Source organism: Galleria mellonella, unplaced genomic scaffold (genome assembly GCF_026898425.1).
Source record: "Galleria mellonella isolate WM207_F2 unplaced genomic scaffold, CSIRO_AGI_GalMel_v1 utg78, whole genome shotgun sequence".
Lineage (NCBI taxonomy): Eukaryota > Metazoa > Arthropoda > Insecta > Lepidoptera > Pyralidae > Galleria > Galleria mellonella.
The window spans coordinates 1,443,684-1,462,212 of NW_026442151.1; the positions used below are offsets into that span (position 1 = coordinate 1,443,684).

An 18,529-nucleotide genomic window follows, 5' to 3' on the forward strand; every position below is an offset into this window, starting at 1 on the left:
ACGAACCTGTGCAGAAAACAGTAAATTCTTTTCTAACACAAACTAAAGTAAATAAGAATATTTGTCAATTCTCACTTCTCACTTAATATCTAATGCAAACATACAAACAGCATGGCAAGTAATTTAATAAATAAACCTAATAAAATCTAAACAATATAATGGCACTTAAGATACTGAAATGCAAATTAAATTAACCAGGTTTACATATATATACTCGTATCGGAAATTTTTTAACCTTACTGGTGCTTTAACCACTAAACAAACTGTTGTGGAATTGATTCTTGATTCCATGACGATTCTTGATTTTTTATTTCAGTATTGAACAAGAAATGTTTGAAATTATGATAGTAATTTATATATTTCATATTACACTTGTAAATTACATTATTATAAATAAACGTAGTACTGCAGTATATGAAAAAAATGTCAAGAAAAATAAGGCAATTAAGTGATACGAATTTATGAATATGAGTTAATAGACATATTAAACACGCATTTGGTTTTTAATATTTAATGTCCTGATAAAAGTGACTATGGCGTAAGTCGATAATCCTCCTCTACAACAAACCACTTAATAGCAGTTCAACCTATGTTACATGTAACATATGTTATTAAGTATGTTTTATTTCCTAGGAAAACTTTCTCTCTGGCGTGCTCTATGTAAAACGGAGTCCTCTATTATTTTGTAGTTTGTATTATGAGTATAACTGATCAAACTGTACGATATTTTGTGAACAAGATAATATAATAAATAATCTGGGTTTGTAGTTTGTCAATTTTCATTCAATCGAAATTACGATTGATAATAATGAAAATTAATAAATATTAAGATTATCAGCATCGAAAATGCAATCACATTGAGATCCTGCTTTTTTTGAAATCGATAGTAAAACTAGTTCTAATATAAAAATAAAATTAAAAGATTATAATATTGTAAGAACTTATTAAGTAAAATAAAACAGTATTTATCATTATTTCCAAAAAAATAGTCGATTGCATAAAGTACCTTGACCGGTAGTGGGAAATTTCCATCGATTTTGTGACAAATCGGTGCCGTTATCCATCGTTCATTCTCCCCTCTTCGCGATTCGAAGTCCCCCCGTAACCTAGGCTGTCACTTGATAAAATATTGATTAATGTAATCACTGTTTGGTTGGACACAAAAAGTATAATATTTTAAATCAATTTACGGTCTTTATTTATTGTTATAATTTAAGATTTTATTTCATAAACAAAATTATTTGAAAGCGTAATCAATATTAATAATTAAATATAAAAAAGTCAAAATCTTGGACAATTGATGATCCAAAAAAATACAGAATAAATAATCTCCGCCTATAGCCTTTTGAAAGTAGCTTGAAAAGACTTATCCTAAGTGATTGATCTATCAACACAGCCTGAGCTGCTAGGATTGGGCTCGGATCGAAATTTGAATATGTATTGGGATATTTTTTTTTTCAACAAAACAATAATGAAATATTAACGTCTAATGACGCAGTGGTAGGCACGTTGTTTTGTGTATATGTAATGCCCCGGATTTGATTCCTGGTCAGGCCAATTTTTACAAAATTACCATAAAAATAAATCTATAGAAAAGATAATTCTACTTTTGGTTATTCATATACTTAATACACAATTAACTTGTAAGTATACGAGTAAGTACCTACTACGAACTTCTAAATTTCCTCCCATAATAATAATGTCATTATGTTTAAATTGAGGCATCACATCGCCTCCATTACTTACTTCGTACCATAGATTAAGAATCTCCATCTCACACGATATGTTATTCATGCTGTGTTTTTTAAAAAGAACACAACTTATATATTTTATTTTATTTTAGCACTTTGTTTTCAATAAATTCTTAAAATTCATGCCAAGTTTAACTTAAATAATTAATCAAATAAGTATCTGCATATTCATAAAAAGATGTTAAAATGTAAGTTTTTTAGAAAAATCGCTTTATTTTAAAAATATAAAACATTAAACATTCACTCGGGCACAGATAATATAATACTATGACTCAGGTTAGGTACAGGTAGTTACATAGTAAAATAAATTAGTATTTTATATCAGATTTAATTGTTTATATTTTAAGTTACATTATTGTAATGTGTAGTCTGTGTTATACGCCAATAATATAGTTTTTATAGGTACAAGAGTTTTTAAAACGGGTTGAATAGTTTTTATGATTATCCATTACAAACAAGTATAAAAAAAAAAAAACAGTCTCTCCTCTTTATAATAATTATATTAATAAGGATTAATTATACATTACGTGTTTTGACTTTTCCACGAAATGATTTCCTATCCTTAATATCTAAGCTAAATATTAGCTTTATTAATTTATTCTAAAGGTTACATATTCTATTATGGTTATGTTCCAAGTAGAGAGTTCGCGCGAGTCGTGACTTGCAGAGTGTGTACAAAGGTGTTTTTACTGTGAGGAGCCCTTTTGTAGGACTAAATTAATATGCCCTGCGGTAAAATTTCTATGTTTATTCTCTTATTCTATATTATTATTTCATAGATGTGTAGGTATTTATAATAACTAACAAATACTATTAATCCATTTGCGTGAAATTCGAAGATAAACTCTTAATATTATTAATATTTGGAATGAAGATCTATCATTAAATTTCCCCTTGACAATAAAAATTTCTGTATACAGTAATTTTTGTTGTAGATTACAATATGGTATCGTATCTGTTATTGTACAGTTTATGTAAAAATATCCAAAATCCGATAGATTATTTAATTTTATAATAATAAACAACTTTCCTTAAAGAGGATCAAAGCTTAAAATACAAAGAAACAAGCGATTTGATTAAATATAAATGTTTAAAAAATATTTTCATTTAACGTCATGTTTTTGAAAAACAACATGAATAAATAAAATATAACTAACTAACTAACTAATTCAAATGCAAAGAATCCTTAAAAAAATATTGATAGTAATAAAATAAAATAATATAAAATTGCAGCTACCTAAATAAAATTGCAAATTCAATTTATGCGATATGAATAAAATAAATATTGTAACATTTATTACAGGTCCTAATTCCATATTTGAAAAGCAAAGATTGAAAATGACATGTTGGAAATTCAATTTACATTGGCATGTAGGAGAAATCCATTCAACAAACCCGGTATACAAAGTTCATTCATAAACCGATAACTGATCGAATGAATGATTCCTGTGTGGTAATCTCGTACAGACGTACGCAATATAACATCTAAAGGATCATAGTAATGTTGTTGCCTTAAAAATGAACGTTGAATAGATAAAATAACCTTCTAGGATAAGTCTTGTAAATCCATTACGTATCTCGAACTAAAGTAAAAAGCCCGGATTAGAAATAATTTAATTCCAACGTCTTTATTTGTGAAATTGCCGCATTGTTTGAACTTGTCGCTTTGAACTTTCTTTGAGTAGAAATATGACTTCAAAGTAAACGTACTTATTTTGTTCAGACAACTGGCATTTTCGTATCATGTTGTTATATTATTGTTTTATACACTCGAAAATTAATTAAACGATACGTGAGCTTATTGGGTGATAACCAAATATAATAAATAAATCACCATTTTCATTTTGCCAGGATTAACCAGATCAGATAAATTTTGCTGGTATTGTTTATTTGAATTTTATTTTAATTTTACAAAATAAACAGGTACTTGCTTATCTAGGGTAGATAGGTACGACTGTTGATAGGCAGTTTAATAAAACGACATTTATTATTTCTATGTTTATATTTATCCAATCTTTTGTTTGTTTATTTATTCTAACAATGTTTGTGCCAAAAAGGGTTTTTATTCGTATCTATAAAATGACAACGACAACGATTAAGTTACGATTTTTTTATTTATACCGTTTAATGAATCGTTTGTCCTAACTAATATTGAATATCAAACCACAGGCGAAACTATTACGTGTAGAAAACTTGATTTTTTTTCATTTATTTTTATTAGCACCGCTAAGAAAATGTTTCGAAAATTTCAACTTAAAGAATTATTACATTATTCCGATCAAAATTAATATATTCCGGACATTCATACAAATTCATGGGTATAAATGGTACAAATTTATGTATACTTTATAACCATAAAACCTAACGAGACATTGTAATTTATAAATCTAAGCTCTATTCAAAATATCAAGTTCTGTTTGTTTTTATTTTAAATGAAGACTAGTTTGAAATTAAACTTATTCAGAGCAACTTTAAGTCGGATATTGTTTGTAGGTTCAAATAGGATTTCATATTTGGAATAGAGTTTAACATGGAAGGCATAGATTTAGGAAAGTCCTTAATCTATGAAAAGAGCCTCTTAAATACAGAGATCTGGAGAGAAATTGATAATCTAGCTCATACGGGTTTCAGTTTCTTTTTTTTATTATTAAAGAGTTAAGCACTAAATAAATATTTATTTATTGCTTTTATATTTGGGTTACGGGTTTTGGTTTAAAAAATGAGTTAGGATTAATAAATTTTAAGTCACGAGAGCACTCTTAATAGTAACAGTGTTTGTTTTGTGATAACTATGGTATTCATAGCGACGGTAAATATTATCCATGAGGTAAGCTTGTTTGATATTCGAAATTGGATTAAAAAAAAACAATTAAAGTACTAATTGAGTTTTAATTAGTAAAATCTGTAGATATAATTTAATTTATATTTAGTCTGAAAAGAAAATTATACAAGTAACAGCAAATAGTGTTCTCAAAAAAAATTTAGTTTTATGTTATCTTTTATATTTTGATATAATAAGATGAGAAAATGTGAAAACTGATTTCGATTAAAATACTATAAAGTCTTGAAATTAGGATACCCTGTACACAAGACAACTAATATCCGGGGGCAACATGAACTTATAGAACCTTAACGAGTTCTTAGAAATGTCATTAACAAATTGGATCCATATTTACCTTCGCAGACTGAATAAAGTCATTCACGCAAATCAATTTGACTTCTTTGGTAATGTTGTAAAAGTATCTAATCTTATATAACCTATAGTTATATAACGTATAGTTTATTTGAATATTAAAAGCTATATCTACAATAAATACGAACGCATACTACTAAAGAGATAAGGTGCTCCAATTTCATGCTGATACAGATTGTATGATATTACATTAATGTTAATTGCTACTTACCATTGTTTTATTGATTTCTCACAATTATGATTACTACCTATAATTATCATTAACGTTTCATATAAACTGGTCTCTGTAAAACCGCTCAATTTTCCTAGTTATTACCAATTATAAACGGAATACATAACTATGAACTTATTAATGTCAATAAAGTTATTGTTATTTACGAGTGTGTACTTCTTAGTTTTGTGCAAAAATCATTTATAAATGTCTAAAAAACCTTCAATGATTCAAATCATTCAAGGTCTTTTATCATATGTTGTCTTATGTCCTATATATATATATATATATATATATATATGTCATCATTAATGATGTATTGACCATGAATGAATGAATAACTTATACTTTATTTGCATTATAAAACATTTTTATAGAAAAGGCAACAATTGACGCAAACAAAACTTCCATTAACAAGAAGACTTATGGTTAATAATTGACTGCTAATACAATGCTTTTCTTCTTGCACTTTCATAAACCACAAATAAAAAATGTAGTGTGAAAAATTGAAATACAATGAAGTTTTGCAATGAAAAGAACGTTCTACAAAGCGAAGTTTAACATTTAATTAAATACTGCACTTTCGTCGAGCAATAGGACAATGAAACCTACTTTTAACTCCTACTCGAGATAAAAAGACTTTTGTCAGAAGTTTGAAGCATTTGCTCTTTCTGTGTAATCTTCTTCTACTACTCTCTATTATCTTATTTCTATCTGTAATCTAGTAGCTTCAGATTGAATCAAATCGATTTATATTTAAACCTTTATTAGTTTTTTTTATAAAAAAAAAAATTGTTTTATTATTATATTCTTTAATTAACCTAGTTACAATACCATGCAAATCAAACAGAATGAGAGTTTAAAAAAAATATGACGTTTTACCTACCTAATAACTTTAATTACATTTAGCTGCTTATAAGACTTTAGTTCATATTATGTATGTAAATATTAAATGAGTCCATATTTTTTTTTTATACTCAATATTAAATATTTTATCTCATTATATATGTTTCATAGTTTGATTTAAAATAAAGACTATATTGTAAAGTTTTGCTTTCTTTAATTTAATAACACTCTGTTATAAAATATAATATATATTCACATATATTTTCATTCACATGACAATCAATTCAATTCAATTTATTTATTGCATTCTACAATATTACCAAACACGCATATCCTGGGTTCAGGAATGTTATCTAAATATTAAAAAATGTTTAGTTAAAATACTTAATCTACCTTTACCAATTTACCTATTACATTGAAAAATTTTAACCCTCCGGCATAGATTCAATCTGAAAAGATTGGATGTAACCCAAATTTAATGAATCCGAAATTATTCTATGGTAATGTTTTGTATAAATTTATCGAACTCTGTAGAGGAGATGGCAAAATAAAACACGTTATGGCTTTGTACAAATCTGTTTTTGAGTTCAATATTCAGACCGAGATAAATATTGAAACAAAATTTCTATAATAAGTGATATACGTCAATCTCTTCTGTTTCCTATATGTAAATGAAGCATTAGATTTGACCATTGGATACCAATTTTCTTATCAAGAAACAAACGAAATGTACTGTAAAAATACCTATTTATAATTTATCTATGACATAAAAATCATATTCAGTTTTGCATCCGTCGCGTTCGAGCCCCGTTAACATTACTTACATTTCATTTTAACAAATATTTATATTAGAGTTCATATTACTTAAAAATCTTTATTCATAAGAAATTACATCAAAATTATGTAAATTTGAAAGCGTTGAATTATTTGAAATTGAATTATATTTGATTTTAACTTACATTCTATTACATCTGAAGTAGCTGTGTGACCAGCCAATTGGCTGGTCACACAGTTCGAGCAACTAATAACCGGTATAAAAAGAAAAGTTCTCGAGTGGTGACCCTCACATAATGGAGGTTCGACCTCAAAAATGTTGCGGGGGATTGATGCAAGTGATCTTTTTTATTTTTAAATAAAACTGTCACGATTGAAGTCTGGTGGTTTTTGTGGAACATAAATGTCGAAATTATGTGTAAAACCTATGTTCAGTATTAGGTGATAGGGTGTTATAATGATGAAGAGTTTATTCATACCTAATTATTTCTCGCAGCTATTTGTGTTCAAATCCATTTCCGTTTCCTTAGAAATTCCAAGAAAACACACAAAATTAGTACTCAAGTTACACAACGAACTTTTAATTTGTGGTACCAATCTATAATGTACTTTATACTGCCTGGCAAGCAACATATAAATATTTACATTTTAACATGATTATAATACTAGTAATAATATCTGTTAATACGAATAATAGTGTGGCACGATTATAATACGCAGTTATGAAAATCTACGCCGTTAACTAAATTTTTTTCTAAATTGTTAGAATCGCTCATATGATTTAAAAAAATATATACAGTACCTATTGCTCAAGTGCCATTTGTCATTTAATTGTATTTTAATAATAGAACAATACCTAAAAGAGTGCTTTGTTTTGAAACGACAACAATAGCTTTTTCATATTTTTAACGTATACCTACTATTCGTAGCTTTTCGAACATTTTTCATGCTTGTTTGATATAGAAACACAATATTGGATTATTGTTTCGACTGTTTGATAAGCTGCTTAATAGGTTGAAATAATTTTACGTGGGCAGTTAACAATTGAATATCAAAGACAAAATTTATTCAATCTAATTTCTCTGACTTCCTATTCTATCCATCAAAAGCATCAAACCGTTATTTGATTGGCGATTTCTAGAAGTGTTAAGACGTAATAATTTCATTCAATGCAAGTAGATGTAATTACATTACCAGTACCTATTAACAAAGTCGGATGTGCAGAAGTAATAAAATAACTACACCCACTAGGGGAATTTTATTTCAAGCACAATGACATCGCATTGTTCCGAAATTTCTGCCTAACTGTAACTACATTTAGTGAAGTTAGAGGAAAATGTAACTCTATTCGAAAATAACATAATTATAGGTAATGGAGATAATTCAATTCTTTTGCTATCAGAAATGTTTATATGGAGTTATTGGGCTTCCTAAAACACGATTGTATATACCCTAATGAGATTTATTTTATCCGTCATATTTATAAACAGAAGCTACTTACTAAGACTGATCTATTTATGGTCTGTAAATGAAGCAAAAAAATTCTATTTATTAAATATAATTTAAAATATTTAGAAATAAATAAAAATAAATAAATAAATAATATAAATAAATATTTTTGTAAATATATGCATAAATCTTGTAGAAGGTGTAACAATCAAAGTATAATAAAACGAACTCTAGTAACTTTAATAATGGATTAGCCAAAATATATAACTTTTAATTCCCCCTTTACAAATACTTTTTTATTCCCCCAGATCCAATATGAAAATAAATCCATATATTTCGGCTCATGTTCCTTAGGAAAATTGATTTAATTTCACAAATACCTTCTGCTGCTGGTCGCTTTCATCTTATATTGATTTCCCTTCTCTGTATGCCAATTTTAATTTTAATTTAAATGAAGTAATTGATTTTGTAATGATATATTTTCCTGAGCATATTTTTTTTATGTATTACAATAAAATGTTACCATTACTTTCTATCCACAGAAAGTCATAAGAGTCGCATATGGGAACTAAGTATATAAGACAAGGAAAACCCATGTTGAGAAAGAAAAGCGTGTTAATAACAAGCTAATATCCTAATATAGCAGGACAGATTATATAGATAGAATGTCTCCATACAAATGCTTCGAGAAAAGCAGGTCAACTTTTTCATACAATTTTGCGTGATAAATAGTTATGGGTGATTTCTTTATAACTTCTTTATTTATTTTCTCTTATAATTTCTTCATCTTTTTAATGCGTAAATACTCATTTTATTTATTAAATAATACGTTAAAATAAATTGTATGCTTACGTAGAAGATTAATAAAAGAAAACGAGTGAGCTAATTTGACATTTAGCTGACAAAAAGTTAACCTGTTTTTGAGCATTGAGGCTCTGTCTATATAATCTAAGAGTAGGACATAAATAGGCTCTTAAGGATGCAAAATTATTTGAAAAGATAATCTGTCGAGATTTTGGTGATAGATCTCCACAAATAACCTTCTAATTCCAATATTAAAATCTAATTAATGGTATTAAAATGCTGGTAAACAAGTCTATGTAAATAAAGATTATTTCCATTCTACTATATTATTCTACAGTCGTTTGTAAACATTTTCTTTTTAACACACTTTGTTTAAGAGCTACGTATGTCTATCAAACTTCTTTTAAAACTAAAGATTAACTGCATGGGTTTTATTGCGTGGGTTGTGTAGACAGTTTATTTCAGAATATTATAGTTGATGTCAAAACATTCAAGATCGATATAATATTATATATAATTTATAAAATGGATCAAACAGTCATTAGTCATATTAATAAGCTTCTAGGATTATCCTCCAAACCAATAAAACAATATCATTTGCACTTTTCTATAATTCATTCCAATCCATTTCAAGTTGTTTTTATTTATGTATATACAATTATAATAAAGATCGTAGTCACAGTCTGATCCCGCCAATATTAAAGCCAAATGATTCTACAGTTTTTTAAGACTTTTTTACTACCCCTCCAGCTGTGCCACACAAACTATCGGTGTAGATAGATAGATACTCTTTATTGTTTCATCCAAAACATTACAATAGTAAACTTATTATAGATACAAGCAATTACAAGAAATGAATACAGGTATATTGAAGTACTGAAATATATGTACAGTAGGACTACAATATCCATTCGAGTTACGCTTGTGTACACCATAGTTGATATATCAAATCTCAGTTATTGAGTGAGGACTTTAGACGTTATATATAATAGCAGGGTATTAGCCCTAATCTTCTCATTTAATACATAGTAATTTTATGGTAATTACAGTATACTCTGTGATATCCATAATACTGATAATGTATATTGTTGAGAACGTTCTGCGACGATCACTACTTTCTATGTTAGTGGACCGTTCGATGTTTCCTATTCCAAGTTTCATAAAATGAACGGTTTTTTTTTTATACCACAAAGGTGGCAAATTGTTTTCAAATTACAACATTTATAAAACATAAAAGAATATTTGTGAGTTGTTTGATTACAATCTCAAGATTTCTATATATTCTAAATCACTTGCTACTACTATCAAACCAAAACATTATTACAATTTTCATATCAATTTCTCCGAAACATATATAAAGTATGAAAATGTTTTTATACCTCTTGCTTCAGAGAGTACGTATTGTTGTGGTTGGATACATACATACTCTTTGTTCACTCCAAAAGTCTCCTCAGACCCCTTGTCGTATAACGAAGACGGCCTAAACACTCTTGACACCAGAGAACGATGTTATAAGTGCTACTCTTACGCCATTTACAACAGAATAATCGATAAACTGCCTGCGACCAGTAGGTATATGTACTCGTATATCCAATAATAAGTTAAAAAGTTATACGCTCACGGCTATAATCTCAAGATTTGAGCCGTTAGGTTGTTTTCTTTTTATTTATATTATTATCAGAAATTTTTTCCATCATCTAATAACAATAACAATTGCTCTAACCTATAAAAATATTACACTTGACGACGTCAGTCTTGCAAAATACAAAGATAAATCTGAAGTAAATAACAAAAACACGCCGGAAGGAGTTTATACAAAGTCGTCTGCTTGGGTATCCGTTTTCGCTCGTGTTACTTTTGCTAAGCACCTGTTTCGATGACTATGTTTGGTTTTGTAAAGTAGGATATAGCAGTCATAACTTTGTACAGATACTATGATACCTCAATTTTTAAGAATGACAACAGTTGAGCGCTATTAATTTTACAATAAAAACCTCAGCTTAGCGTGAATGATACGTGTCTATAGTACTATTCTTACTACTATATTAGTAATATATATACTAATTTTCGTATTTCATATGTATTTAGTACCGTAAGAGGCGATTAGGAGAACTTAATAGTCTAGGGATGGGCAGCAGCGTATCTCCTAAAACATCACCTAAGCCTAACTGCGGTTGCCAACCCGCCTGCCAAGCGTGGCAACAACTGGCAAAACCCCCTTATGGGGGAGGCCTATGTTCAGCAGTGGACAATAATAATAATAGTATGTATCAATAATAATTGTGGTGGTGGCGGTTGATTTTGATACATGAATTTTTACGCAGTACTTGCTGTTAGTTCGGAAAATAAACAAGCTGAATTGGAATGTTGGATGACTAAGCAACACTATAATTCTTTACATTCGCCCATAATATTTTTTCCTAGCTCAACTGATTTTTATTTTTTACTCTTCCGGCAGCAATTATTCTATTATGGCCATGGTATTGAAGTCGATAGACGACGGATACCATTTTCTATCAGATGAGCCATTTAGACGTCATACGACGAATACGGAATAACCCATTATTATGTTATGGTCATGGTACCAGACAATGTCTCTAGGCAAATTTCCATTAGGTAGCCATTAGCTTCCAAATTCTAGTAAGGTAAAAAACTATTTCTAATTTAATAATACGCACATTTATTGTGTTATCTTTTTTAAGAAATGGATATGGAATAGTAATTCGATTTACGCAATTGGTATATGAAATACCAGTGAGTAGTGTTAGATGAGGATGAAGTCAAGTTAGTTTGTCCATTGTAATTATGTCACCAGGAGTTATTCATAATGGTTATCATAGAGGACCACGTGAAAGTTGAGCTGACAAGACATGTTGCTATTAATGGGCCCAATAACCTTATTACTAGGGGACCAAGGATTGTTAATAATTTGAATTGGCAACCCTATTGCTAACAATAAACCCTGTCAGATCGACCTCCTCATGGTTCTCTCTGGTAAATATCGTGATTGATTTATCGTTGAATTTGTTACAATGGGCTAATTGACCTACTTCATCCACACCTAGCATCCCTCACTGATGTCCCGCCATTATATACCAGGGCTATATGCGAAGTTTTTTTCATTATCTATTTCATTATAATCCATAACAAAAAAAACATTTTTTTTATGGATGATATCAAACCAAACCAACCAATCATTACTAACAATTTTATCCCCCAATATGATATTTTTGTATCCTACAAACCAAATCTGTTATATAATGGTGTATATACGTACGTATATATAACTATTGGTACATAACAAGTATGACGCACATGCAATACCGCCAATGGCTGTCTGAGTTTGTGTATATCAATCATACACGCACAATAGACACTCAACTCAACAACCTTGAAGCTTGAAAAATATGCTAGACATCAAATTGTTTATTATCAAAGTACATTAAATAATTAAAATTTTAAAGCATCTGCGAGCAGTATGATTAAGAGTAAACCAGCAATTAGTATGTATGAGAACGACAAAAACACTGAAACTGCTTATAGCCATTTTCTTATATTCAAATCGTAATTATTAATTTTTATCATTATTATGTATCACTTAGAAGATTCAATTAAATCAGGAAGTACACCATAGCAGAGAAATACTCAAATTTAAAAATTATTGACGAAAATTTTACAGGAGGCTTTTTAGTCAACTTAGAATGACAAACAAGCTAACAGCTAGCATATCTCACCCTTTAAACCGAAATACTGTCATGCAAACAACACTACTTTACGGCAGAAACACGAATGGGACAGGAGTACCCAAACTGATGTCTTCTTTACAACGTGTCTGGGAAATTCGGCTTAATAATTTTTGTCGTTTATAATATTCAATTTATTTAATACGTATAAAATATGCCCTTAAATACGAACCCATGAGCATATACTCGTAATTAGTAATTTTATATTATTGTCATATAATTAAAACGAATCTAACATATTAAATTTATAAAAAATAGGTAATAGAGATTGAACAAAGGCTATGCACACTTAACGACAAACATTATTCCCCTTTCTTCGACAATCGGATAAATATATCCTTCATCAACTCGGTCATTCCGTCCGCTTATGTGAAGTAACATACTTAAACCCCTATCATAGATAACATAATACTCCCACATAACGTACTAGATCCTAATTACGTCTTCCTCCCTAAATGATAATTAAATAAACACAGTAATTTATCAACTATTTTCTGTTGACGCTTAACTAAATCAGAATTTATGAAGGTTCACATAATTACTAATCGAGATTATATCTTCATATTTCTTTATATAGAACAGAATTATAGCTAGTTATGAATTGATAATAAGTTTTTATAAACATTGAATTACATATTGACTTAATTAGTGTAAGATAAACCTAAAACACATTATTTCAACTAAAAAATAACTATTAAAATCCGTTCCCTATCGGGGAAGATATTATGTTATACAAAGAACATAAAGTCGGATTTTATAAACTTCTATTTTTTAAACTAAATAAATGTCACTAATAAAGATTTTATTTTGTTTTCAGGATTGCGTAATGAAGAACTGGGGGAAGTCTGAATTGGATGTGAGTGTACCACCGTCCCAGCGCCGATGACAACATCAACTGAACCGAGAGTGGACGGCGAGCATGGCGAACGCGACCGACGCGTTATGCGTGCCCGGCGCCACCGATTTCAACAAGGCGTACAGTCGGCTCCACGGATACATCGCTCTGGTCATCTGCATTGTAGGCTCTGCTACGAATTCCATCAACATTGCCGTACTCAGCCGCCGAGAGATGACGAGCCCAACAAACTCCATCCTCACCGGACTCGCCGTCGCCGACCTACTAGTCATGCTCGAATATATACCCTACGCACTTCACATGAACATCAAAATTGGGCCTCAAGTTAACAAAAACACATACGCGTGGACAGTTTTTGTTTATTTCCATTCCATATTCAGTCAAACTTTCCATACAATCTCAATTTGGTTGGCCGTTACTTTAGCAGTGTGGCGGTACATTGCTATCGCCTATCCACAAAAGAACAGAACTTGGTGCAGTAAAAGAAATACGACTATTGCCATAGTGAGTGCATATATAATGTGCCCTTTTTTGTGTCTTCCTATTTATTTCGCAATGAATATAGTTCCCAGTGAAGTTACGCCGCAAAACAATTCAGAATTTGCCGAAGATCTCGCACTGCCTCATAACCGGACCGTGTATGTGCTAGAAATGTCCAAAAATGTAGAATTAGTCACAGCAATAATGTGGATCTATAGTGTTATACTTAAACTTGTTCCAAGTATAGCTCTGTCAATACTAAGCACATGTTTAATATCGAAGTTAACAACAACAGAAAGAAAAAGGCAAAAACTTCTCAAGCGGTCAACAGTTGGACCGAACGAGGTAAGTTTATATTATAGTCACATTATTTTACTTTTATACATATATATATACATAGATACCTATAATATGTTCAATTTATAACACGCAATATTACCCAAATTTTCAATATTATGTGATAAAGAAAAAATGTCTATAAAGATCTTCATTTAAAGATACATTTGTGAGATGTTCAGTATTTTACTGATTACAGCATTTTTTACATGATAAAGAAATTAAAATAGGGGAGTTTCATTACAGATTCAGACAGAGTTGACGCACGCAGCCAAATGCACACATTCCATGGCAATTTGATTTTATGCTTTTATTATACAAAATACTTACGTTTTTTGTGAATTCGAATGCTTAATAATCATATAATTTTAAAATAACTATGATAGTTATATTCAATACTATTTTGTTTCACGTAAAAATCTTAATCCCATTATTTATGCTGATAGTCCTTAAATATCTAGCGAATAAAAAGGACTTATAAAAAACAGGCCTTCAAGATATATGTTTTTTATACCACCCCCTGTGCTAACGAGCACGCAGCTCAGCTGATGGTAAGTGATCACCGCCGCCCATGATCACACACAACACCAGAGACATTGCAGGTGTACTGCCGGCTTTTTAAAAAGGAATGTGCTCCTTTCTTGAATGTCGTATCGGTTCGGAAATACTGCTGCTGGAAGTTCATTACAAAGAGTGATTGTGCGTGGACGAAAACGCCTTGAAAAAAGCACTGTGGGATTAAAATAATAAGAAACTGGCTATTAAAAACTATAGAAATTGTATATGGTAGTTCTGTTATTAGATAATTATATATAATTACAAATAATTTCATTTTGCTTGAAAGATAATAAAAAAATTATTATATAATATTTAATACCGTTCACACTCTGTCAACAAGTGGATGACACAAAGTCAATGCGACAAAATGCGACTGTAAAGTGGATGTAAAATTTATAGATATATTTACCTTAATTTAATCGTGTAACCAATATACATATGTAGCACTCAACGACGCTATCATTTATAAAAATCGGTTAAGACGTTCAAGTACCTTAATACCAAATATTCCACACTTTTACAACAATAATAAATGAATCTATTTATAATACGTTATCGCACTGCGTGCATGCGATGAAACGAGACATCAAGTAATATATCCATTGAAAAAATTATATACAAGAAAGAGCTTGCATGCATTTTTTTTAATGGATGGTAATGGAATGGTGACCCTGCCTACGCTAATGGTATATGCTGGCAAGGCACCAGTGAGGGGTGATAGGTGAAAATTAAAAGACAGGTCAGTATACCTGAAATTCAGTACGATGAATTCCAGGGGGGGGGCACATGGAAATCGACCTGATAGGGTATATTGAACTGGTAATCCGCTTTATTAACAACCCCCCCCCCCCCTTTTGCATATATTAGAGTATATTATCTCTGCAAATGAATCTATCTCTATAAAAACACATAAATGTACTAATAATGATAAATTCATTTGCCACTTATCAATGTTTTTTCTTGTACTTTTTTAAAGCCAGTAAGACTTTTTTAAGTACAAGAAAAAACATTGTCCTCCGTTATTTAACAGCCGATCGTGTTAATTTGTTATCAATAATATCATAATGGCTTCGAAATGTTTTCTTAAGCTACCATTTTCAGAATGTTAGGGACAAAGTAAGCGTTGTTGACGAGGGTAAAGTGCGCAGTAGGCCTTGGTGCCAGACGTGGCGAATAAACACGTGGGCGAAACTTCCAAAATTGCTATACACCTCACTAAATTAGACTTTAATAATATAATACTATCTATCAGATACCTCTATATTTCTGTATGATTTTTCCTTGGGGATAAGAAGCTGTAGGCAACCAAGAAAAGTACACCAGGAGTGGTGTTCATTTTTTTAATGAATGATAATGAAATGGTAACCCCACCCGCGCTATCGGTATACACTGACGGGGCATCAGTGAAAGATGATAGGTGAAGATAAAGCAGGTCAGTTAACCCATCGTGACGAATTCAACAAGAATTGTTCACGATGGTTTCTAGAGGGACCCACGTGGAGGTCGACCTAATAGGGCATACTGCCGAGGTTTTCCCAAGAGACTACAGCATGGGGTTCTTTAAAAGGGGGGTAAAGACGTTTCTTCAGGGTCGGCAATGCGCGCGTAATACTTCTGGTATTACAGGCGTTCATAAGGTAACCGCTTACCATCAGGTAGGCCGTATGCTTGTTTGCCACCTCAGTGGTATAAAAAAAAATTTTGCTGGCAATTGAATTGGTAGTCCGCTTTACTAAAAATCCGTTCCTCCCCAATGTTCAATTGGAAAAAGAAAACAAGGGGCACAAAAGAGAGCCAAATGGAAACAATAGAAAGATGAGCCAATTTCGAATTTGATAAATAATAATATAAAAACTATTAATAATATATGTGATGTATCTGTACTACATAGAAGCATATCAAATTATCGAACGTCAACGACCACTACTCATAACCTTTTTTGCCCTTGATGCGAAAAAGGGTGTTAATCTGTGTGGGTGTCTATTTGCAGGTATCCCAAATATATAGACAATTTTTTTTAATAACTGGTTTACTTGAGGTGGTTCTAAGCTATGTTTATTTCTTTATGTGTTTGTATCTTTAATGATATAATAGTTTAACATACTATCTCAGCTTGAAGGTTGTGAATTCGATCTCTACGTGACATATATATATGACACTCCTACATATTCATAAGTATTTTGGAATATGTAAAAGTTTATTATTAGCACCACTTCTTCCTTTCCCGTGGGTAATTAAATATATAATATTATATAATTATATTAATAATAAATTTCATAAGAGGCGACTAAGAGAATTTAATGGGCGATCACCAAAATCTAACTACCATTGCCAACCCGAATTTCAAGCTTGAAAAACACTGCCAAAACCCCCGAGAGGAAGGTAATGATGAAAAGTTTCATATATATTTATTATGTTATATATTTCACTTATTAACTTTAATAATAATTAGTAGTTCATTGTTATTTTCAATTTGCAAGAAGAATTACATTATAGTTGATAAAATTATCACTATAAACTGCAATATAACTTTTAGTATACGTAAATCGAACATTAATGTTACTTAAATTGGTTTAATGTTCCTTGTACTACTATTATACATGTTTCTGTCGAAACAAAATAAAGGTTTCATTTACTTGAAATAGACTCTGCTGGCTTTTCTTTGCTGTTCTTTTAAAGTCATGTGAAAATAAGGACAAAACAATACCGAATCTAATACGATTGAAAGTATTGTAACTTTGTTTTTAGTCATCATTCAATTTAGTTCCAATAGTAATAGAATTAAGGCTTAGTACGGTTTTTTTTTTTTTTTTTATGCAACTTAGAATGGCAAACAAGCTGACAGTCCACCTGATCGAAAGTAGTAACCGTCGCCTATAGACATGAGCAGTACCATGGACATAACAGAGTATATTGTTTCGCCCATGATATCCCCCCCATGCGTTGCCATTTCTGAGTCCAACACGACCATGCAAACACAACTACTTCACTTTCTTCTGAAAGATATAGGTACATTAATGATATTCTATATAGCCAAAAATAGTGAGTAAACTTTTTCGTTTGAAACCTAGACTACTTTTAGGTACTACAGACCTCAACCGAGTTACTTTATGTATACGTTTTAGATGGCTTATTACATGAAAAGAGCAGAGATTTTCAAGATGTTCAAATTTCAGTAAGTTGTCCCAGTGAGACGAGCTTTTTAAGGGACGCGCTGCTAAATCAGCCATCGGGGATTTCCTTTTATACGTACTCTAACAAGGAGCCATTGTACAAGTTAAAAGGAAGATATTATCCATTGAAACGGTACAATTGCTGAATTACTAAGATTGCCATGACGTTTTACATTGTAAAATCACTTTACATCTCTAAAAAAGAGACTGGCGAAAAACGTCTAAGTAGTTATTTATTATTATTATTATTATATACTGTTTCCCGTAGCTTTTCTTATGTGAATCACTGTACGTTTCTGTAATCCTACGTTTGTGTTTAGTTAGTGGCAACCGTTAAAGCATACCTGAATAACAA

At 30.5% G+C, this 18,529-nt stretch overlaps 1 protein-coding gene across 3 annotated transcripts in view; it reads left to right on the plus strand.

Annotated features, from left to right (window-relative positions):
• LOC113517266 (G-protein coupled receptor dmsr-1-like) overlaps nucleotides 1–18,529 on the plus strand; it is an 82,436-nt gene that overhangs the window by 31,857 nt on the left and 32,050 nt on the right. For all 3 annotated transcript variants that reach the window (XR_003402264.3, XM_031912491.2, XM_026901898.3), the window contains exon 2: nucleotides 13,589–14,452. Coding sequence is in view for 2 of the 3 variants with exons in the window: in XM_031912491.2 (XP_031768351.1) it covers nucleotides 13,691–14,452 (762 nt within the window). In the remaining variant the exon portion in view is untranslated. The remainder of the gene's footprint in view (nucleotides 1–13,588; nucleotides 14,453–18,529) is intronic.